Genomic DNA, 22727 nt, shown 5'->3' with positions numbered 1-22727 from the left:
TTGTCCTGTTCTTAAGTAACTGTTACTTGGTTTTAGCTGTAGGGTTTTCTAATTTAGAACTATTCACAGGTGAAAATGATTGGAGCCTGGTAAGCTGATACCTGATGTTGAAGCTGAAACTCCAATACTTTGGCCACCTGATGCCAAGAGCTGACTCATTTGAAAAGATCCTGATGCTGAGAAAGATTGAGGGCAGGAGGAGAAGGGGACGACAGAGGATAAGATGGTTGGATGGCATCACTGACTCAATGGACATGAGTTTGGGTAAACTCTGGGAGTTGGTGATGGACAGGGAGGCCTGGCGTGCTGCAGTTCATGGGGTTGCAAGGAATGGGACACGACTGAGCGACTGAACTGAACTGAAGCTGATATCAAGTGACTTGAGTTCTAAACAAAGCAGAATAGAAAGACAAACAGAAGCAAGCATGATTGTTCTTCTCTTGTGTTTATCTTCCTAAAACATAACTAAGAACTTGGCCTTTGATATTTACCAGCCTTGCAGGTGGGCCTGGAATAAGTGTTATTGTAAAACAAGCCAGCTCATGGCTCTCCTCCCCTGGGGCTTGGTTACTAATCTTTGCGACAAGAATGCTGCTGAGTAGGCTAATGGGAAAGGTAGCCAACAGGTAGGTCTTCTACCTTTTTGAGTATAATCAGTGTTTTTGTTTTGTTTTTTTAACATAATACTAGTAGGTACACATACACAACTTGCTGAACACTCAGAAGTTTAGTCTGAAAGAGGAGCCTAAAACTAGATTTTATATTTTAGTTTATCTTTATAGAACTTTGGACTGATAATAGGGGATAAACCTATTTGTTGGCACTCCAGAGGAAATGGGACACACACAAAACACTGCAAGGAAGAGCTTTTACCTTGCAGGCCAGTTGCTTCTCAAACCTTGGAGAAACAAAAAACCAAGGACCCATGTTCTGAGGCTCCTCCTGACTCCAGATAACATCTATAAAAGAAGAAATTTCATCTCAGTACAGCAAGTAAATGTATATACAACATACTACACACACAAAAACACACAATATGTATGTGTGTGTGCACATACATACACATACCATACATGCTATCTATATATGTATATATATGCTGCTGCTGCTGCTGCTGCTAAGTCACTTCAGTCGTGTCCGACTCTGTGTGACCCCATGGACTGTAGCCTATCAGGCTCCATCCGTGGGATTTTCCAGGCTAGAATACTGGAGTGGGTTGCCATTTCCTTCTCCAGGGGATCTTCCTGACCCAGGGATTGAACCTGGATCTCCCACATTCCAGGCAGACGCTTTACCATCTGAGCCATATGCACATACATACAAACACACACATATATCCTCAATACATACCTTTCTAATATGGCACAGTGTTATCTTTTTTTTTTTGAGAAATGCATAGTCATATATCCATCACCATCACCACCATGATACAGAACAATGCTCTCAATCCCAAATATCCCCTCATTCTGTCCCTTATACTCAACTCTTCCTCCCACCCCTAGCCTCTAGCAATCACTGATCTTTTCTCTATCCACAAAGTTCTGCCTTTTCCAGATCAAGCAGATAAATGGAATCACACAGCCAGCCTTTTGGGTCTGGCTTCCATGAATTACAAAAATCCATTGGTGATTTTGCCAACTGCAATAGTTCACTCTCTTTCATTGCTGAGGATTAAGATATTGTAGGGATGCACAAAGAGATTGTATCTTCATTCACCAGTTGAAGGATGTTCGAATCATTTCCAGTTTGGGGCAATTATGAATAGAGATGCTATCAACATTCATACATGGATTTTTCCTTTCTCTTGGGTAAATACCTAGGAGTGGGACTGCGGGGTGGTACAGTACCTCTGTGTGTAACTGCATGTGAAACTGACAAACTGTTTTCCAGAGTGACTGGACCAGTCTGTGTCCCCACCAGCAGTGACTGAGGGGACCAGTTTCCCTGCATCCTTATCAGTCCTTCATATTGTTTTGTTTCCATTTTAGTCATTTGAATTGGTATGTAGTCATATCTCACTTTAGCTTAATTTGCATTTCTCTATCACTGATTATGTTGAGGATCCTTTGATATGGTTACTTGCCATGTGGTTCTTTGGTAAAATGCCACTGCAATTCTTTTGCACCTTTTGAAAAACTGGATTATACGTTTTCTCACTGTTGAGTTTTCAGAGCTCTTTAAACATTCTGGATATTCCTTTGTCAGATATGTATAATATTTAAAAATATTTTCTCCTAGCTTTCAGCTTGTCTTTTTTATATTCTTTGCAGTGCCTTTCACAGTGCAGAAATTTTTCATTTTGGTAAAATCCAGTTTTTCTTTTCTGGAACATTCTTTTCGTATTATATCTAAGAACTTTTTGCCTAACCCAAGTTCACAAAAATTTTCATCCATTTTCTTCTAGAAATTTTACAGCTTTACATTTGGGTCTGTGATCTACTTTGAGTTAATTTCTGTATTAGGTGCATATAGATATCCAATTATTCCAGCCCCACTTGCTGAAAAGGCTTATCTTTTACAATCATACTGGATTTATCATAAATGATAGTGTAGCATTGATAGTATCACATTCCTCCAAACTCAAGAAATTAGATGTCATATATGAGAGGGAGGGAGACTGAAAGGGACACCAGAAAAGACAAGCAGACAGTGGCTTTAGCTGAACTATTCTCACATCTCCAGATTCCATGAGAGTCAACTTTCTAGTAACTCTCACTTCCCCTGTAGCAGCTTTTCATTTGAGATATTCCAAATACATTTCAGATATCTTATTTTACCTCTAACGTGTTTGTATTTGCTCATCTCTTGCTGCAGCGAATCCAGTGGAAAAGGACAGAGTTCTTCTATTCGGATGATGGCAAAGTCATGCTTCCTGGCCTCCAAAGATTCTCTTTGCTTCATCAGGGCATAGAAATGTTTGCCACAGCACAACACCAGACTCTTAACCCTGTTGGGCAGGAAAGGGACAATTGGGTGGGGGAGAAATATCTTAAAATAAGAATTGTAGGGATTGCCCTGGTGGTCCAGTGCAGAGACTCCATCTCCCCATGCAGGGGACCAGGTTCCACCCCTGGCCAGGGAACTAGGTCTCACACTTTGCAACTAAGAGTTCACCTGCCGCAACTAAAGATCCCATGTGCTGCAACTAAGACCTGAGAAGCCAAAATAAAATTTTTTTAATAATTAATTAATTTTTTTTTTTAAAGGTAAGAATTGTAGCAGAAGAAAGGAGGGACCACAGAGATTGAAATGCTTTGCCTCTGAAGCAGTGGAGGCGCTGTAGTGGGTTTCAGTCATGGTATGTAGTGGGAAACCTTTTTTAATAACACCCACTCCAGTGTTCTTGCCTGGAGAATCCCAGGGACAGGGGAGCCTGATTGGCTGCTGTCTATGGGGTCGCACAGAGTCGGACACGACTGAAGTGACTTAGCAGCAGCAGCAGCAGCACTCCAAACTTCACTCTTCTGTGCATATTCTAACTCCTACACCATAGACTTAAAGGACTTATACGTTTCAGAATAGAGATTAGGGTCTCTTGGTTCACTTAACATGAACGAGTTCTCCCACTCTTCACAAATCTACTGCAGAGTATGAAAATAGAGCTCCACTTCAGATTACTTTTTTGGATCCACAGATGAATCTCCAATAACAGGTTGGAATGTTGTTCCCGGTGCCATTTCCTGAAGAGTTGATACAGCTGCCTAAGGAAGGGGAGAAAAAGACACAAATCTATAAACCAATGGACAGGAGCTAAAGATGCTTTTACTTACAAGGGATCTTTCAAAGGACTAGTGTCAAAATTCTCTCCCTATAAGTAAACATATGTACTGATAAACATAGTATCTTTCTCAGAAGTATCTGTTCTGCATACTTCAGGATAAAATTGTTTCTCTGAGGTTACAGACTATTACCTTTTGTCTGGTGCCATGATAAAATTTTAACGATTAGAATTTCTGTTTGATGACTCAACTGGATTATCAATTAAAAATCTGCCTTAATCTGTGGGAATCAGAAGCAACATTATATAGAATTTGTATTGTAAGCCAGCATAGCTAAGGTAGTGCAATTATTTCTGTCTTTAGGATTTTGATGATAATTTATAAACATAACCATCAATCAGAACAATATAAGAATATTGTGAGAAGAAATTTTATTACTAAGCTCAATTTCAATATATACTTGTTGGGAATTGCCTGGCGGTCCTGTGGTTAGGACTCAGCACTTTCAGTGCCAAGGGCCTGGGTTTCAATCCCTGGCCAGGGAACCAAGATCCCAAAATAAATATTTTGTGGTACAGCCCCAAAATAAATACTTGTAAAGAACTTAAAGTAGAAAACTGATGAAGCCCAAGGTGAAGGATTTGATCTTTTCTGCTGTCATCTAAGTTAGTTTCCTTATAGTCTAGTCCCAGCTGAGTATGACATTTAGTCAAGGTCATTGAGGACAGCCATATAAACGCTGGAATATTGTGATATAATCTAAAAACATAATATTAGCTATTGCTAAGTGCCTCAGTAGTGTCCAACTCTGTGACCCTATGGACTGTAGCCCACTAGGCTCCTCTGTCCATGGGATTCTCCAGGCAAGAACAGTGGAGTGGGTTGCCATGCCCTCCTCCAGGGGATCTTCCTGACCCAGGGACTGAACCCAAGTCTCTTAAGTCTCCGTCCTTGGCAAGTGGGTTCTTTACCACTAGCATCACCTGGGAAACCCTAAAGGGGACACTCTGACTACATAGCAGGAGGCAATCTTTCTCCTTTCTGAACCAGAGTCCTTCGTCAGTCCCCACTTCCTATAGCAGAAATCAAAAGGAGCTGGAGTTCAGAGTCAGGTACCAAACTGGGGTGGGGTTTTGGTACCACTTGGCGGGTGTACCTCTGAGTCATGTCTGCCACATGGCAAGTCACCTCTGAGTAGGCCATCCATGGTGAGGGTTGGCTGTGTATATTCTGCTAGATCACTGTATCAATTTTCAGGAAGAAATCAGAATTCAGTACTGGTAGTGCTGACTTTCCACTAACAAAAGGACTTACATGTCTAATGAAGATATTTGATGACTTAATAACCATAGTTTTTCATTTGAAAATCTATAGAATAGCTGTTGGTATTTTTTAAGTTCCCCAAGGAAGGCTTCACTTATTTGTTTAATAAATTGTATATTAGACTTGGGGAGAGGGGTGGAGCATTAGGGCCAGAAAATGAACTCTTATTCTCAATTTCAAACAGCAAAAGAAATTCTCAGTAAAACTTTTAACTGTTCACTCAATACCTAGTAACATATATACATACATATATATATGTATTTAATATCATTAGTCTCCTTTTAGGTATGATGGAGGGAGCAGATGACAACCTTAAGGATACAATGAAAGTTGGGTTCAAGAATCCCAGATGTATATGATTCTTAGAAATAAACTATAGTAACTTTACATTTTGACTTGGCCCCTTTCACATTGATATTTCAAAATATCACTGTCAAGAGAGCCCCATCAGAAAGACCGCATAAAGGGACTTCCCTGGCGGTCTGGTGGTTAAGACCACGTGATTCCAAAGCAGGGGGCTCAGTTTCAATGCCTGGTCAGGGAACTAAGATCCTGCATGCCACATGTAATGGCCAAAAAAACAAGCAAAAAATGGAAGAAAGAAAGGGATTGCATTCACTTTTCTCAAATGTTCCATGATGTTCCTTAAGCCACCTCAAAACACACAGGGTTGTTCACAGAGAGAACAAGTAGACCATCTTCCAGCAAACAAAATCCCAGGTAGATGGCTTCACAGCTGAATTCTACCAAAAATTTCGAGAAGAGCTAACACCTATCCTACTCAAACTCTTCCAGAAAATTGCAGAGGAAGGTAAACTTCCAAACTCATTCTATGAGGCCACCATCACCCTAATACCAAAACCTGACAAAGATGTCACAAAAAAAGAAAACTACAGGCCAATATCACTGATGAACATAGATGCAAAAATCCTCAACAAAATTCTAGCAATCAGAATTCAACAACACATTAAAAAGATCATACACCATGACCAAGTGGGCTTTATCCCAGGGATGCAAGGATTCTTCAATATCCGCAAATCAATCAATGTAATTCACCACATTAACAAATTGAAAAATAAAAACCATATGATTATCTCAATAGATGCAGAGAAGGCCTTTGACAAAATTCAACATCCATTTATGATAAAAACTCTCCAGAAAGCAGGAATAGAAGGAACATACCTCAACATAATAAAAGCTATATATGACAAACCCACAGCAAACATTATCCTCAATGGTGAAAAATTGAAAGCATTTCCCCTAAAGTCAGGAACAAGACAAGGGTGTCCACTTTCACCGCTACTATTCAACATAGTTCTGGAAGTTTTGGCCACAGCAATCAGAGCAGAAAAAGAAATAAAAGGAATGCAAAATGGAAAAGAAGAAGTAAAACTCTCACTGTTTGCAGATGACATGATCCTCTACATGGAAAACCCTAAAGACTCCACCAGAAAATTACTAGAGCTCATCAATGAATATAGTAAAGTTGCAGGATATAAAATCAACACTCAGAAATCCCTTGCATTCCTATACACCAATAATGAGAAAGTAGAAAAAGAAATTAAGGAAACAATTCCATTCACCATTGCAACGAAAAGAATAAAATACTTAGGAATATATCTACCCAAAGAAACTAAAGACCTATATATAGAAAACTATAAAACACTGATGAAAGAAATCAAAGAGGACGCTAATAGATGGAGAAATATACCATGTTCATGGACCGGAAGAATCAATATAGTGAAAATGAGTATACTACCCAAAGCAATTTACAAATTCAATGCAATCCCTATCAAGGTACCAGCCATATTTTTCACAGAACTAGAACAAATAATTTCAAGATTTGTATGGAAATACAAAAAACCTCGAATTGCCAAAGCAATCTTGAGAAAGAAGAATGGAACTGGAGGAATCAACTTACCTGACTTCAGGCTCTACTACAAAGCTACAGTCATCAAAACAGTATGGTACTGGCACAAAGACAGAAATATAGATCAACGGAACAAAATAGAAAGCCCAGAGATAAATCCACACACATATGGACACCTTATCTTTGACAAAGGAGGCAAGAATATACAATGGAGTAACGACAATCTCTTTAACAAGTGGTGCTGGGAAAACTGGTCAACCACCTGTAAAAGAATGAAACTAGATCACTTTCTAACACCGCACACAAAAATAAACTCAAAATGGATTAAAGATCTAAATGTAAGACCAGAAACTATAAAACTCCTAGAGGAGAACATAGGAAAAACACTCTCAGACATAAATCACAGCAGGATCCTCTATGATCCACCTCCCAGAATTCTGGAAATAAAAGCAAAAATAAACAAATGGGATCTAATTAAAATTAAAAGCTTCTGCACAACAAAGGAAAATATCAGCAAGGTGAAAGACAGCCTTCTGAATGGGAGAAAATAATAGCAAATGAAGCAACTGACAAACAACTAATCTCAAAAATATACAAGCAACTTATGCAGCTCAATTCCAGAAAAATAAACGACCCAATCAAAAAATGGGCCAAAGAACTAAATAGACATTTCTCCAAAGAAGACATACGGATGGCTAACAAACACATGAAAAGATGCTCAACATCACTCATTATCAGAGAAATGCAAATCAAAACCACAATGAGGTACCACTTCACACCAGTCAGAATGGCTGCGATCCAAAAATCTGCAAGCAATAAATGCTGGAGAGGTGTGGAGAAAAGGGAACCCTCCTACACTGTTGGTGGGAATGCAAACTAGTACAGCCACTATGGAGAACAGTGTGGAGATTCCTTAAAAAATTGCAAATAGAACTCCCTTATGACCCAGCAATCCCACTGCTGGGCATACACACCGAGGAAACCAGAATTGAAAGAGACACATGTACCCCAATGTTCATCGCAGCACTGTTTATAATAGCCAGGACATGGAAACAACCTAGATGTCCATCAGCAGATGAATGGATAAGAAAGCTGTGGTACATATACACAATGGAGTATTACTCAGCCGTTAAAAAGAATTCATTTGAATCAGTTCTGATGAGATGGATGAAACTGGAGCCGATTATACAGAGTGAAGTAAGCCAGAAAGAAAAACACCAATACAGTATACTAACACATATATATGGAATTTAGAAAGATGGCAATGACGACCCTGTATGCAAGACAGGAAAAAAGACACAGCTGTGTATAACGGACTTTTGGACTCAGAGGGAGAGGGAGAGGGTGGGATGATTTGGGAGAATGGCATTCTATCATGTATACTATCATGTAAGAATTGAATCGCTAGTCTATGTCTGACGCAGGATACAGCATGCTTGGGGCTGGTGCATGGGGATGACCCACAGAGATGTTATGGGGAGGGAGGTGGGAGGGGGGGTTCATGTTTGGGAACACATGTAAGAATTAAAGATTTTAAAATTAAAAAAAAAAATCAAAATAAATAAATAAATAAAATAAAATTTAAAAAAAAAGACAGCAAAAGAAAAAAAAAAAGAAGACTTATGGATGGCTAACAAACACATGAAAAGATGCTCAACATCACTCATTATCAGAGAAATGCAAATCAAAACCACAATGAGGTACCACTTCACACCAGTCAGAATGGCTGCGATCCAAAAATCTGCAAGCAATAAATGCTGGAGAGGGTGTGGAGAAAAGGGAACCCTCCTACACTGTTGGTGGGAATGCAAACTAGTACAGCCACTACGGAGAACAGTGTGGAGATTCCTTAAAAAATTGCAAATAGAACTGCCTTATGACCCAGCAATCCCACTGCTGGGCATACACACCGAGGAAACCAGAATGGAAAGAGACACATGTACCCCAATGTTCATCGCAGCACTGTTTATAATAGCCAGGACATGGAAACAACCTAGATGTCCATCAGCAGATGAATGGATAAGAAAGCTGTGGTACGTATACACAATGGAGTATTACTCAGCCGTTAAAAAGAATTCATTTGAATCAGTTCTGATGAGATGGATGAAACTGGAGCCGATTATACAGAGTGAAGTAAGCCAGAAAGAAAAACACCAATACAGTATACTAACACATATATATGGAATTTAGAAAGATGGCAATGACGACCCTGTATGCAAGACAGGAAAAAAGACACAGCTGTGTATAACGGACTTTTGGACTCAGAGGGAGAGGGAGAGGGTGGGATGATTTGGGAGAATGGCATTCTGTCATGTATACTATCATGTAAGAATTGAATCGCTAGTCTATGTCTGACGCAGGATACAGCATGCTTGGGGCTGGTGCATGGGGATGACCCACAGAGATGTTATGGGGAGGGAGGTGGGAGGGGGGTTCATGTTTGGGAACACATGTAAGAATTAAAGATTTTAAAATTAAAAAAATTTAAAAAATAAATAAATAAATAAAAGGAGAAAAAAACCAAAACAAAACAAGTAGACCAAACAAATGAACTGCTGCCATTGGTGAAAGAAGCTGAGAAGCATTCCCTCATTTCGGACCCCTGAGGCCGGGCTGGGACAGATGAGGTGCCTGGAGTGCCACATGTAAGCGGGTGCTCACTCCGGGAGAGCTCCAGTGCCCACAACCAACAGTAAGAGCCAGGGTCACCTCGCTCCCCTCCAAATGCTGGAAACCGCCAAAAATGACAACCGTGAAGCCAAATCCCTGGTAGCTTCTCTCAACACCCGTCACTTCCAAACACACACTCTCTGACCTTGGTGAGAAGCACACAACAGTCTCGTACAGCCAAGTCCTGAACGACATAGTCCACCTCACCAGTGGCATCCCAATAAACAGGAACACTTAATTCTAATTCAGACTCTCATACAAACCTGAAAAAAATGATAGCAGATGGCATAAATACATGTTTAAAAGTACTTATTATCCTGAATTCTGCCGCTTGAAAACTAGCATATTTGTGTGATTTAAAAACCCCTTTGTGCTTAACACTTAGAGTAAATCAAGAGAAAATGTACCCTTGTGAAGCCAGGGAGTAGAAGAGCTATATTGTTACAATGTTCAAAAGGGAGTCTACCTGTAATAAATCATTTCACCAAAAAAGTCTAAATAAAAGTCAGTAAGGGGGCACTCTCCATCCCCATTCTGATGTCTATGTCAGAACCTTTCTCTGTCCCTTTTCACTTTAATAAAACTCTGCTACACACACACACACACACACACACACACACACACACACACATACACAAAGTCAATGAATAAAACCACTTGTTTTCATCAAAGTACTTTGAATTCCCAACTTGCAACTATAAACGTAGCAGTGCTGACACCATTTGGACTTTGAAATGTTTTCTAAAAGATTATTTCTGCTCAGGCTGGGATTCCAGGGTGATAATATCTGCTATGCCTGTCCTTCACAACAATGAAACTGCAAGCGACCTGGATTTCTAGTTATTCTTGAAAAGGTAAAAAAAAGAGAGACATAGCAGCATAGCCAACTAAAACTAAAGAGACATTTCTATTATTTAGAACTGTAACCAGCTGTACAAAAGAGAGGGAAATGCAGGGGAAAATATGGCCAGAGGAGAAAGACTGACAAACCAGCCTTCAGCTTTTTCTACTTACGGGAAGTCTGAGCAGTGTCTTCGGAGAAGCAAGGATGAGGGGCTTCCTGAAGTTCCGAATCATCTGTCTCCGGAGCAGGTGGAAGTACTGGGCGGGCGTGGTGGGGTGAGCCACGCACATGTTCACAGTGTCCCCATCCACACCCTCCTCTGTGCTGTCACACATCTGGGAGGGAAGTGAGAGGAAGGAGCCAACAGTCGAGTCAGCTCACTCCATCCTAAGGGCACAGGCTATGCTAAGGGGAACTGGGTATCTCCACGAGATGGAGAGATGTGTCTCTTTCTCACAGAAGACCAGAAGGTAAATGTATGACCTGTGAAGAATTCACCAGGAGAGACCTGATGGCTCCCATCTGCCGAGTCTGTGTTCTAACGTGGTTCTTTCCAAACATGGCGGACTGCAACAAGCATCTGAAGAGGGGGAATTCCCTGATGGTCCAGTGGTTAAGACTTTCACTGTCTAGGGCACAGGTTCAATCCCTGGTTGGGGAACTAATATCCCACAAGCTGTGTGGCCAAAAATAATTAAAGTTTAAAAAAGAAGCATCTGGAAGGGACTTTTTGAAAAATACAGACTTTGATGCCTGTGGGGGGAATATGTTAGAAGGATGAACTGTCTGAATCTCACTCGCCTGATGAAATAAATGCAAGGATAATTTTTTTACAGACAAGAATAAAAACAGCTAACAAGGTTGAAACACTGAGGAAGAGGAATGAACTCTCAGAAGACTGCTGAGACAGAAAGTGGAGGCATGTCTTCTAACTGCAGTCAAGAAGCAGTGGAGAGGAATTCCCTGGCAGTTTATCAGTTAGTACTTGGTGCTTTCACTGCTAGGACCTGGGTTTGATCTCTGGTCAGGGAACTAAGATCCTACAAGCCGGGCTGCATGCCCCAAAACAACAACAAAACTGATGACTCCCAAATTGTATCTTTTGCGTACTCATTTCCTAAACTTTTTTGAAAAATTACAGTTTTGTATTTCACACTCAATTCTTTTAATTTACTTGTAATTTATTTCTGCAATCTAATTTTTATGAAATTATTTATCTGTCTTCACCAACCAAACAGTTATATGCATTTATCCATCTACTGTTTTATCTACCTGTCTAGTAATCTATCACCTTTATCTATATTTTATCTGCATGCATGCTAAGATAATTGCTGATATGCACATACTTAGGGCGATGTGTACTGACGTCTTTGTTTACTTTCAAACACATGCAAAAATTACATGGATTTACAGATAGATAGAGGAATGACAGATGACTAGATACATGATAAAACATTAAAATAAGATATTAATGGCAGAATGTAGCAAATGGGCATGTGAATATTCTCCGTAAAATTTTTCCACCTTTTCTTTACGCTTGAAATTTTTTATAATAAAATATTAGGTTTTCCTTTCTCGCTCCCCGGCCATCTTGGCGGCTGCTCTTGGTTGGGGGCGTCCCGCATCTAAGGCAAGAAGATGGTGGCCGCAAAGAAGACGAAAAAGTCACTGGAGTCGATCAACTCTAGGCTCCAGCTGGTTATGAAAAGCGGAAAGTACGTGCTGGGGTACAAACAGACTCTGAAAATGATCAGACAAGGCAAAGCGAAACTGGTCATCCTCGCCAACAACTGCCCAGCCTTGAGGAAATCTGAAAAAGAGTATTACGCCATGTTGGCCAAAACTGGTGTCCATCACTACAGTGGCAATAATATTGAATTGGGCACAGCATGTGGAAAATACTACAGAGTATGCACACTGGCTATCATTGATCCAGGTGATTCTGATATTACTAGAAGCATGCCAGACCAGACTGGTGAAAAGTAAATCATGTACAATTTTTCTTTAATAAAACTGGCCAGAGCTTGTTTTAAAAACAAAAAAAAATTAGGAAGTAATATGCACTAAGTGGCATTGGTAACGATTCTTACCAAAAGATAATGGTAATCTCTGGGTTGTTACTTCACATTTTTAATGGTCATGAATCATTTTATGAAAATACTATCACTACTCGGATCTCGGCTTGGTCCTAGTGCCTGCGAGTGTGCTCAGTCCCTCAGTCACATCTGGCTCTTTGCGACCCCATGGACTGTAGCCGACCAGGCAGCTCTGTCCATGGGATTCTCCAGGCAAGAATGCTGGAGTGGGCTGCCATTTCCCCTTCCAGGGGATCTTCCCAGCTTAGGGACAGAAGCTTCATCTCTTATGACTCCTGCATTGGCAGGAAGATTCTTTACCACTGAGCCACCTGGGAAGCCCTTGGTCCCTGTATCTCTGTTTATAAAAGGCTCCTTAGATGATTCCAATGATCAGCTTGACTCAGAAACTACTGATATTTGCCACATAAGAAGAACTTTAACTGCCATGAAACCATGATACTAACATGCCTGAAGCATTGTATTTCCAAGAAATATTGACTGACATTGCATTAGATCTATTTCATTAAAATACTACGATGTCTTACAGTCCAAGGTTCACATTCAGGAGTGTCTGCAGGAGACAGTTCTATTTCAGAGCACCTAGGAAGCAGGGAAAACTCTCCTTGGAATCTAGAAGGCAGTGGACATACCTGCAAGAAACGCTCTATTCGACAAGATGAGTGCTCCGGTCCAGCCCCGTCATACCCGTGGGGAAGGAGGACCACGATGCCGCTCTGGAGGAGCCACTTGGCCTCGCCTGTAAAGCAGCGGTGGGCGTGAGAACCTGCAACGCAGGTGCCAGACCACCCTAGGTGACTGGGCAGAAAGACACCTGCTAGTTTGCCACCGCCGCCGCCGCCACCGCCACTGCTGCTGCTGCTAAATCATGTCAGTCCTGTCTGACTCTGTGCGACCCCATAGACAGCAGCCCACCAGGCTCCTCTGTCCCTGGGATTCTCCAGGCAAGAATACTGGACTGGGTTGCCATTTCCTTCTCCAATGCATGAAAGTGAAAAGTGAAAGTGAAGTTGCTCAGTTGTGCCCGACTCAGCGACCCCGTGGACTACAGCCTAGCAGGCTCCTCCGTCCATAGGATTCTCCAGGCAAGAGTACTGGAGTGGGGTGCCATTGCTGCTGGACCCCCTCAAAACCATTTTCATTGCACGTGCTTTCTCTTTAGGAGGAAAATACAAACCTCCAAGATATTGCAGGTTCCAGTCCAGGACTCTGCAATAAAGTGAGCCACATGAATTGTTTAGTTTCCCACTGTGTGTAAAATTTGTGTTTACACTGTACCACAGTCTAGCAAATGTGAAAGAGCACTGTGACTGAAAAACCATGCACATACCTTAATTAAAAGAAACTTTCTTGCCTAAAACTGCTAACCATCATCTGAGCCTTCAGCAATGTCTTTTCACAATAGTGACATCAAAGATCACTGATCACAAATCACCATCCCAGATATACTAATAATGCAAAAGCTTAAAATATTGCAAGAAGTACCAAAATGTGACACAGAGACGAGAAGTGTGCAAATGCCATTTGAAAAATGCTATGGATGGACTTGCTTGATGCAGGTTTCCAGGTAAAAAAAAACGTAGTGACTTTCTCTATAGTCCAGTGGTTAACAATCCCCCTTCCAATGCAGAGGACAAGGGTGCAATCCCTGGTCCAGGAAGATTCCACATGCCTCAGGGCAACTAAGCCCATGTGTCACAACTACTGAGCCCTAGAATCTGAGATCCAAATCAAGAGAAGGAGACTGTTTAGAAGAGTCTCTGGACATGGCAAGTCCAGTCTCCTCAAGCCTCCTTTCTTCCTCAGGACCACAAAGTTACAGAGAAGCAACCACGAGAAGGGTCTGAGGTGTGCACACAAAATCCATAGGTGGTTCCCCCCAGAAAATCGGGGGAGGGTCTCGGGGGAGACTCAGACTTGTACTTTATATACTTGGAATTTCTACAGTGAGCAGGCACTGCTTTTGTAAGTGATGATTAAACCTAGTAAGATGCACAACTTCCAACTCTGAGATACTTGTGTGACCCTGGGCTGTGGGGAGCAGCTTTTCAAGACTGTCATTCATTCTAATCAGGCTTCCCTGATGGCTCAGATAGTAAAGAGTCCACCTGCAATGCAGGAGACCCAGATTCAATCCCTGGGTTGAGAAGATCTCCTGGAGAAGGGAATGGCAACCCACTCCAGTTTTCTTGCCTGGAGAATCCCATGGACAGAGGAGCCTGGTAGGGGGTCCATGGGGTCACAAGAGTCAGACATGAATGAGCAACTGACACACACACATTCATTCTGATCACAAGTCCTCACTGTGTCACCGCTGCCTGCTTGTTCCTCAACACACACCAAAAGCAGACCCGAAAATCAGACCTCTTAGGAGTATAAGCAAGTATAGGCACCACTCCCTAGAGCCAAGCACGCTCCCCGGGAGACACAGCCTTTCTGCTCGCAGAGGCTTACATGCTCTTCCCAATGTCATGTTGAACTGTCTGACAGCTGCTCTGCCCCAGTGGATGACAGGACGGGCCCTCAGCTAGTGGGGCAAGGGATGCTGTGGCCACAGCTATGGCCCCCTTCCATACGCTTGTCCCCATGCAACTGGTGTGATTCGTCCACCAGACACCAACCTCCAGAGATGAACGTGTCAAAGATGATCTGGGCGCCATTGAAGAAATCGCCAAACTGAGCCTCCCAGAGGGGCAGCAGGTTAGGGCTTTCAATGCTCATCCCATACTCGAATCCCAGGACGGCCTCTTCCGACAGGGGGCTGTTGCTGACCTAGCGCAATATTCAAAGTTAACTGATATCATATATCAAATCACAAATCAATAAAAGACATTGATTGGGTGGGGGAAATACTAGACGTTTCAGCATCTAGATCACCAATCTAGATAACTGATCAAGGTGGGGATTTTAGACTAATTTAAAGAAAATTTGAGTTACATGTCCTTTAAGTAATTTCCTGGTATCTTGCTTTCGACAAGTGTATTTTTTAAAAATACTGAATATCAGTAAACCCCATGCTCTCAGACAAATCGCTAGAGTAGGGAAAAAAGATGATACGCCACTAAGTGTACCTTAAAGGATAATTCAATAAACTTCATGTGCCAGGTACCACGCTAGTTGTTAGAGAAACAAAAATGAAAAGACCCAGGCTCTGCTCTTGACTCTAATGAATCTAACTCAATGACTGGAAATACATGGTAATAGATAAATTCATCAAGCCTGCTAAGTCCTAGGGAATAAAAGAAGCTTATGGAAGTGGTTGGTTTTTTTTTTTTTTTTTTTTTTTTTTTTAAGATAGAAAGATTTTCTTTATTAATGACCCCAACCGTATTTCTTTAGATACAGGAGTTTTGAACTCAAATACTTAGAGAAAACAAGTTAAGATTGCATTATCCTGCAACTCATTACCAGTAACATATTGCAAAGCAAAACAGCTTGGAAAAGAAGGGGCGGGAAAGGGGAGTGAGGGAGGGAAGATAAAGAAAAGGAATTAAGTTGATCAAGTGGAATTCTTTTTTTTTTAATTCTTGGGAACCATGAAGTCCTTGCAAGCACAGCTCGTTTTTGCAGATTATTTTCCAAACGTGTACAAAATGGAACCAAAACGGAGAATCCCTTAAGAACCTGAAGAGGTGCAACATTAAAAGCTACGATTATCCAGTAGCAAGTGTTCCAGCCTTCAGTTGCCAGCCGCTTCCTCTTCTTTTTCCCAAGAGTTAGCGGGATGAAAACGTCTTCCCCGTGATTGTTTTCATTTCCTTTTTCTCGGCATCTGGGCGTGCACGGTTCAGCACCTTGAGGAAGTCTGATGTTTTTGCCCGCATACGTGTGTGAATATAGGCCTTCGAGCACTTGATGTGGTAGTGCAGGTAGTCCCGGAACGTGTGGATCAGGTTGATGGTGTTGTCTCGAGCACTGGCGTTGGTATGGCGAGGGAACAGCACGAAGGTAATGTAGCCGATGTTGTCACCCACGGCGGCATCGGTATCTTTCAGCTCTAGGGGAGGTTCCCGGTGGCTGAAGAGGACCTGTGGGGCTGTGTGGCTGGCTCTGCGTCCTTCTTTGAACTCCTGCATGAACACCTTTCCAATGACCACATCGTCGTCATCCTTAAACACTGTGCTGAAGACTACTGTGACTCTGTCTTTTTTTGACTCAACATACATGGTCTCATCATCCCTATAATGGATAACTGCCCTGTTCTCTCCTTCCTTGCCCTCTTCTTGGAACTGGAAGTATTTCTCAAAGACAGAGGCAAAACAGTTTCGTTTCAACATGCCAGCCTGATGCACGATGGAATCCTTGGATGCAGGCAGATTTTCAAGGTCGTATAGCAAAGAGACATTGTATCCTGATTCTGGATTTACCAAGTAACTTCCATACACCCTCTTTAATAACTCATCAGCACCATGTGCCTGAAGTTCCTTGTAGAATTTCAAAGAAATACTGACCATCACTTTTGTTTTATCTCCATTAGGATTTGAAATATGATAGAGGACTCCATCAAAATCTGCAAATGTTACTTCTACAGCTTCTGGTTTGTTTCCGGCGGCCGCGTTCTCGAACTTGAGCGCGAGCGTCTCCTCGATGATGCGGTTGTTCACCTCCAGCAGGATCATGGCGGCGGCTGGCCCCTGAAGCCTGAACCCGCCTGCCGAGCCGCCGCCGCCGCTGCCGCCTCACCGACAAGCCTCTGGTTTTTTTTTTTTAAGTTGTCAAGAAACGTTGGCCTGTTATCCACATCTTTGCTTTGTTTTGATGAATTCAGCAACAAGTAGGTTATACTGTCAATTTTGGATTGACAAAACGAGCATCCATTCGGCATTTACCTGAATACAGATAAGTAGCCCGAGTGAAACAGCTCTAGCCTACTTGCTAGTCTGTTACTTCCATTCCAAGTGGATCGACCTGCACTGTCTATCCATCCAGCACCCCCTCATTTCAAAAGGCACTGAACCCAAAGTCCAGATGTTACCGACATCTGTCGCTAAGAAGTCTGTAGCTACAATCATTGCCACCTGGGTGTTACACTAGATAACGAAATGTCCTACCTCTAGAAACCCCTTTTGATTAGGGTCCATATGGTTCAGGGGGATATAAGTGTCATCTGTCTTCTGGCAAACAACCATTGCGTGCCTCTGGCTAAAAGTTCCACGGCCCACATCTTGACCACTCAGACGGACATTAAAACCTTAAGCAAGCAAGAAGGGAGAAAGAAAAATCCAGATTCCCATGAATAACCTAAGTCATAATAAGGCCTGATGACCCTGAATTCTTATACACCAGCTCATCCTGAGAATCACCCTTAAGTTAATAGATTATCCTTCTTAAAATGTACCTGTCCTATATTCAAAACTCTGTAGTCAAAAAAAAAAACAACTCTGTAGTCAAAGTGAATTGTTTAAGAATGAAGAGTCATCATTTGGCCTACAATTACTAGGGAAAATATCTTTCCAATACAGTCAGCCCTGAATCCTGTGTTTCCATAGTCTATTTGCTGATAAAGGTTATCAACGTGACTTAGATACTAAGATTAAACAGTGTATTCAGGTAAGAAGAGTCACCACGTCCGAGAACCTCTCTAGTCAATAAAAACGAGACAAGGTAGCTGTAACTCAAAACTGCAGGCATTACGAATAAGAGATGTCATATAATGCATCCCCTATCCGTTGTGCAGCTATACAGAAAAGTCGTACCTTCAGCCAGCAATGAGCCTAACGCAAGAGCTTCTGCCGTGGCCCAGTCTAACTTTGTTCCATCCATCACTTTCTCCACTCGAGACTAAAATTGAAAGGGAGGGGAAAAGAAACTTTTTTAAGAGCTCACATCCTTTTTCACACTGAGTTCAAAAAATGTAATGCAACAATGGCTAAGTCTCCAAAATGTAGTATTAAATACAACAGGAAGTGCAGAAGGTTAATGACAGCAAGTATATGATGTTTGAAAGCAGGCAAAACAAACAGGCACTCAGGTGAGTGGTTAACCTGGCGGATGGATGAGAGGAGGTAGCAGGGAGTTGGCAGAGTGGGGAGAGTAGGGTGTATGGTATAAGCAATATTCTACTCTTTCAGTCGGATGGCGAGTACACAGATTGTTTTCATGGTCTCTATACCCACTCCAGTGTTCTTGCCTGGAGAATCCCAGGGACAGGGAGCCTGGTGGGCTGCCGTCTATGGGGTCACACAGAGTCGGACATGACTGAAATGACTTAGCAGCAGCAGCAGCATACCTATAATAGAAACTTACAAACCAAGCTAGTGTTTTAAAACTAATCCAGAGTTCATCATGCCTTCATCCAAGTTCAAGAAAGATGAAGGCCTATATTTCCTTGCTTTCCCAGTTTTAGAGCTGGAAGTTCCATGTTCCAGGAAACCACTAAGTTGCAGGCAAACCAGAGCAGTGTATGTCAATTTATGCTTAACACAAGACAATAGGTAAAACCTCAATGTGTTTAAAGATCCAAATGTTGCTTTTGGGGACTATGTGTATTGATTTTTATTCATTTTATTTAAGCCATCCCCCTGCCTACCCAAGATGAAAGTGTCTTCTGCTCAGAAAAACCAAAATGGGCATTCCTGTGTGGCTGTGTTTTTAATAATGGGCATGCAGTAACTGTACATATGATGTATAAGACATGTTTGGGTTTTTAAAATTTTTTTTATGTGGACAATTTTTTAAGTCTTTATTGAATTTGTTATAATATTGCTTCTGTTGTTTATATTCTGGTTTTTTGGCCGTGAGATTTGTGGGACCTTAGCTCTCTGACCAAAGAGGGAACCCCTACCCCCCTGCATTGGAAGGCAAATTAGACTTTGGCACATTGGACCGCCAGGGAAGTCCCTAGACATTATGAATGAATGAACAAATAAGTGGAGGAAAAATAGAAGTTAGAGGTAGACAAAATCTGAGTTAATTGACAGTCTGTACCAAAACTCAGCTAGGATCAGTTTGTAGAAACTAATGACTCACATTAAATATCTGCCAAGAGCATCAGCCAAACAACAAGACCAGACCAATGGCAATTCCTCGACTGTGAGAGATGGACAAACAGTGCCTGGGGGTGTCTGGGCTCCCTACCTGCACATGCATCTTCAGAAGGTGACTGTGCATCTGGAGCTCCTCAGGCACCTCCACAGACTTCTTGCCAATAAACCGCAGGAGGTCAAGGGGCACACCTGTGTTCCAGGAGGTAATACAAGCTTCCGGCTGAACCAAGCCTTGCCAGTGGGCCTGCAGGCTTGTGGCAGGGGGCCTGTAGTGGGCCACATTAGTCAAATGGCCATTTAACTTCACATAGTAGGAGGCTTTGATTTCTGACACCTCCTCCTGGGTTGTGAGTCCGTTGGCAATAAGGTACTCTGCATACGTATCAGGGATGCTCTTCCGCGCTCTGTCCAAGGAGGAGGGAAACAAAAATCAATTATGTTTGTAAAAATCAAGAAGAGACAGACACAGTTATTATCAAAGGTATTCTGAAGTGTCATTGCTATAAAAACGTATGTAGGAAATGTTTTGGGACTAAACAGAGGAGGTGCTTGTATTAATACAATTCACACTGAATCGTTCACTTTAAAATGGTCCATTTTAACCTACTGTATAGCACATGGAATTCTGCTCAATGTTATGTGGCAGCCTGGATGGGACGGGAGTTTGGGGAAGAATGGATACATATATATATATGACTGAGTCCTTTTGCTGTGCACATGAAACTAACATTATTAATTGGCTATACACCTATATAAAATAAAAAGGTTAAAAAAAAATGGTCCATTTAAGGAATTCCGTGTCAGTCCAGTGACCAAGACTCCACACTTCGACTGCAGGGGGTGTAAGGGAACTAAGATCCCATATGCCATGCCAAGCAGCCAAAAAAAAAAGGTCTATTTTATGTCATGTGACTTTCACACCAATAACTTTGTTTTTTAAAGGTAATGGTGTGTAACCACCTGTTCCAGGCAATCTAGAGAAAACAAGTTTATCTTTATAAGCTTCTGTCTACAGTCAGGCAGAAATAATGAGTAGAGGAGTTTTTGTTTGTTTGTTTGTTTGTTTTTTACCAATTGTTAATTCTGGACAGTTATTTATGAGGCTGACCTACATTATCTACTTATTCTGCATTCTTTTACTTTAAAAAGTTTGAACCAAATTTGCCAACACCTGTTTCAGGTTGCTTGAAGAAGCCTGTAACTATTCTGCATCTGGATTTTACAAAAATAGAAATAACCATGCTGCTGCTCTGCATTCCCATAATATTTCACATGACAGAGTCTGGTCACATTGACCACCGTAATCCTTAAAAAAAGTGAAAGGTAGATAGGACATATTCTTAAAAATGGGGTCTTAAAGCTAAATGGAAGGACTTCCTCAGTGGTTCAGTGGTTGAGAATCCGCCTTCCAATGCAGGGGACATGGGTTTGATCCCTGGTCTAGGAACTAAGATTCAACATGCCATGGGGAAACTAGAGAGCCCTTGTGCTGCAACAAGAAAAGCCTGTGGGTTGCAAGAAAGAACAGTGCAGCCAAAAGAAAAGAAAAAAAGGAAAAAAGAAAACTGGGTGGCTTAAAAAAAAAAAGCTCAATGGAGAACCCAGATTTGTTCCTCCAAGAGCAGTCTGCCACCTATGACCAGAAAGGCTCTGCTTTATGTCTATGAGGAAATTAAGCAGGAAAGAGGGATCTATTTTACTTTCTAGCATCTAAAAAGGAAATCTCAAGAGCTGGCTGTTCAGTCCTCCCACCTGCTAAGTGAGGCTGTTAAGATTCCCTTTGTCTCTTCACTGAGGAGACATGTAGAGTTAGAAAAACATGGGGAGCTTTCCTGTGACCGCAGGGTAATCATCCCAGTGTGCCCAGGGCTGTCCCATTTTGAGCACTGAGACTGTCATGTCCCGGGCACACTGGGAAAGCTGGTCACCTTCCTGAAGTGAGTCTAATACAAATACTAATGTGAGCACTGTAGGGGAGAGGGCACATGATGGTTCAGCCTCGTACCTGATGATCTGGTACATGCCCGGGTTGGTGAAGAAGGGCTCGTCCAGCTCATTGTGGCCCCACTGCCTGTAGCACAACAAGTCAACAATCACGTCTTTCCGGAACTGGCGCTGGTATTCGAACGCCAGTTGCGCGGCCCGCACCACTTCCTCTGGGCTGTCTCCATTGACGTGGATGATGGCGCAGCCCACCAGCTTCCCTGAGGCAGAGAAGACAGAAATGAAGCCAGCCAGTCACCCCAAGAACCTACCCCCAAATCCTGTTGCCCTCCTGGGGAGACAGCCCACATTGTAGGGGTAGTTTGGCTTGGGTGTTAAGAACCCGCACTTTGGGAGTTCCTTGGAAGCCTAGTGGTTAGGATTCTGGGCTTTCACTGCCAAGGCCAGGTTTCAACCTGGTCAGGGAACTGAGATCCTGCAAGTCACACAGTGCAACACCTCCCCACCCACCACCAAAAAAAAAAAAAAGAAAGAACCGGCACTTTGGAGGCCAGCTGACAAGAGAGAGTTTTTGTGTCTGTGTGATCCTGGTGAAGTCATGAATTCCAGTCTCCTAATCTGGGACACTGGAATAATGCTCCCATCTCCCAGTGATGTCCTAAAGCATCAGTAAGTTAATGCATATAAAGTGCTTAACAGCCTGGTACCTAATAACGGATGTGTGTGTGTGTTATTATCATTATGACTATTATCTTTCCTCCTGAGATAAAAAGGTCTTTAAAAGATGTAGCCTAAGGGGAAAAAAAGGATTTCTTCAAAGAGTTGGTTGAGAATGAATTTTCAAAATCTCTAACTAATCACAAAAAATTCACATAGATAGTCCCAAATGGCAACCAGGCCAGGGTCTGGATGTAAAAACAGTACAGTTTTCACCGTCTGACAGTTCTCTCAATTCTATGAAATAGGGAATGAATAATAAGAAGCCCTGTGTTTCTTTTAATATTGTCAGTTTCTACAGGTTAAAATAGGATGCCTTTGCTTCTTCACATCTGATTTCCAACCAGACCCTTTGGCCAGATTTATTGGTTGAACACATCCTTTTCGACTATGGTCTTGGGTACTCTGAATATCTAAAGACAATTACTCCGGTTGTACTAACTGTGTTGATCTCTGGATTTTACCAGATCATTCAACTGGATACATCAGCAATTTGAGATGGGACCCTCTAAGTTCTACTCTTATTTCCTGGGATTGAAAGATCACACTCGGACTTTG

At 42.0% G+C, this 22727-nt stretch overlaps 3 protein-coding genes across 3 annotated transcripts in view; 1 reads left to right on the top strand and 2 right to left on the bottom strand.

Annotated features, from left to right (window-relative positions):
• DHTKD1 (dehydrogenase E1 and transketolase domain containing 1) overlaps positions 1-22727 on the bottom strand; it is a 41706-nt gene that overhangs the window by 1820 nt on the left and 17159 nt on the right. Inside the window, exons 7-16 of the mRNA XM_052651118.1 lie at positions 21514-21712; positions 19600-19912; positions 18219-18303; positions 17574-17713; positions 15144-15294; positions 13155-13261; positions 10597-10761; positions 3619-3701; positions 2778-2947; positions 874-959 (exon numbers count right to left, since the gene is read on the bottom strand). Of these exons, the coding sequence (XP_052507078.1) occupies positions 874-959; positions 2778-2947; positions 3619-3701; positions 10597-10761; positions 13155-13261; positions 15144-15294; positions 17574-17713; positions 18219-18303; positions 19600-19912; positions 21514-21712 (1499 nt within the window). The remainder of the gene's footprint in view (positions 1-873; positions 960-2777; positions 2948-3618; positions 3702-10596; positions 10762-13154; positions 13262-15143; positions 15295-17573; positions 17714-18218; positions 18304-19599; positions 19913-21513; positions 21713-22727) is intronic.
• LOC128058629 (60S ribosomal protein L30-like) lies at positions 12065-12433 on the top strand. Its single transcript, XM_052651121.1, has one exon. The coding sequence runs from the start codon at positions 12065-12067 to the stop codon at positions 12410-12412; it is 348 nt and encodes a 115-aa protein (XP_052507081.1). The 3' UTR covers positions 12413-12433.
• On the bottom strand, positions 15993-17209 carry LOC128058627 (actin-related protein 2/3 complex subunit 2). The gene has a single exon (XM_052651120.1). The coding sequence runs from the start codon at positions 17139-17141 to the stop codon at positions 16239-16241; it is 903 nt and encodes a 300-aa protein (XP_052507080.1). The 5' UTR covers positions 17142-17209; the 3' UTR covers positions 15993-16238.

This window comes from Budorcas taxicolor, chromosome 13, assembly GCF_023091745.1.
Source record: "Budorcas taxicolor isolate Tak-1 chromosome 13, Takin1.1, whole genome shotgun sequence".
Classification (NCBI taxonomy): Eukaryota; Metazoa; Chordata; class Mammalia; order Artiodactyla; family Bovidae; genus Budorcas; species Budorcas taxicolor.
This window is presented reverse-complemented; position numbering and strand designations above follow the sequence as displayed.

Coding starts and splice junctions, on each gene's coding strand:
- LOC128058629 (XM_052651121.1), top strand. CDS start 12,065: ATGGTGGCCGCAAAGAAGACGAAAAAGTCACTGGAGTCGATCAACTCT.
- LOC128058627 (XM_052651120.1), bottom strand. CDS start 17,141: ATGATCCTGCTGGAGGTGAACAACCGCATCATCGAGGAGACGCTCGCG.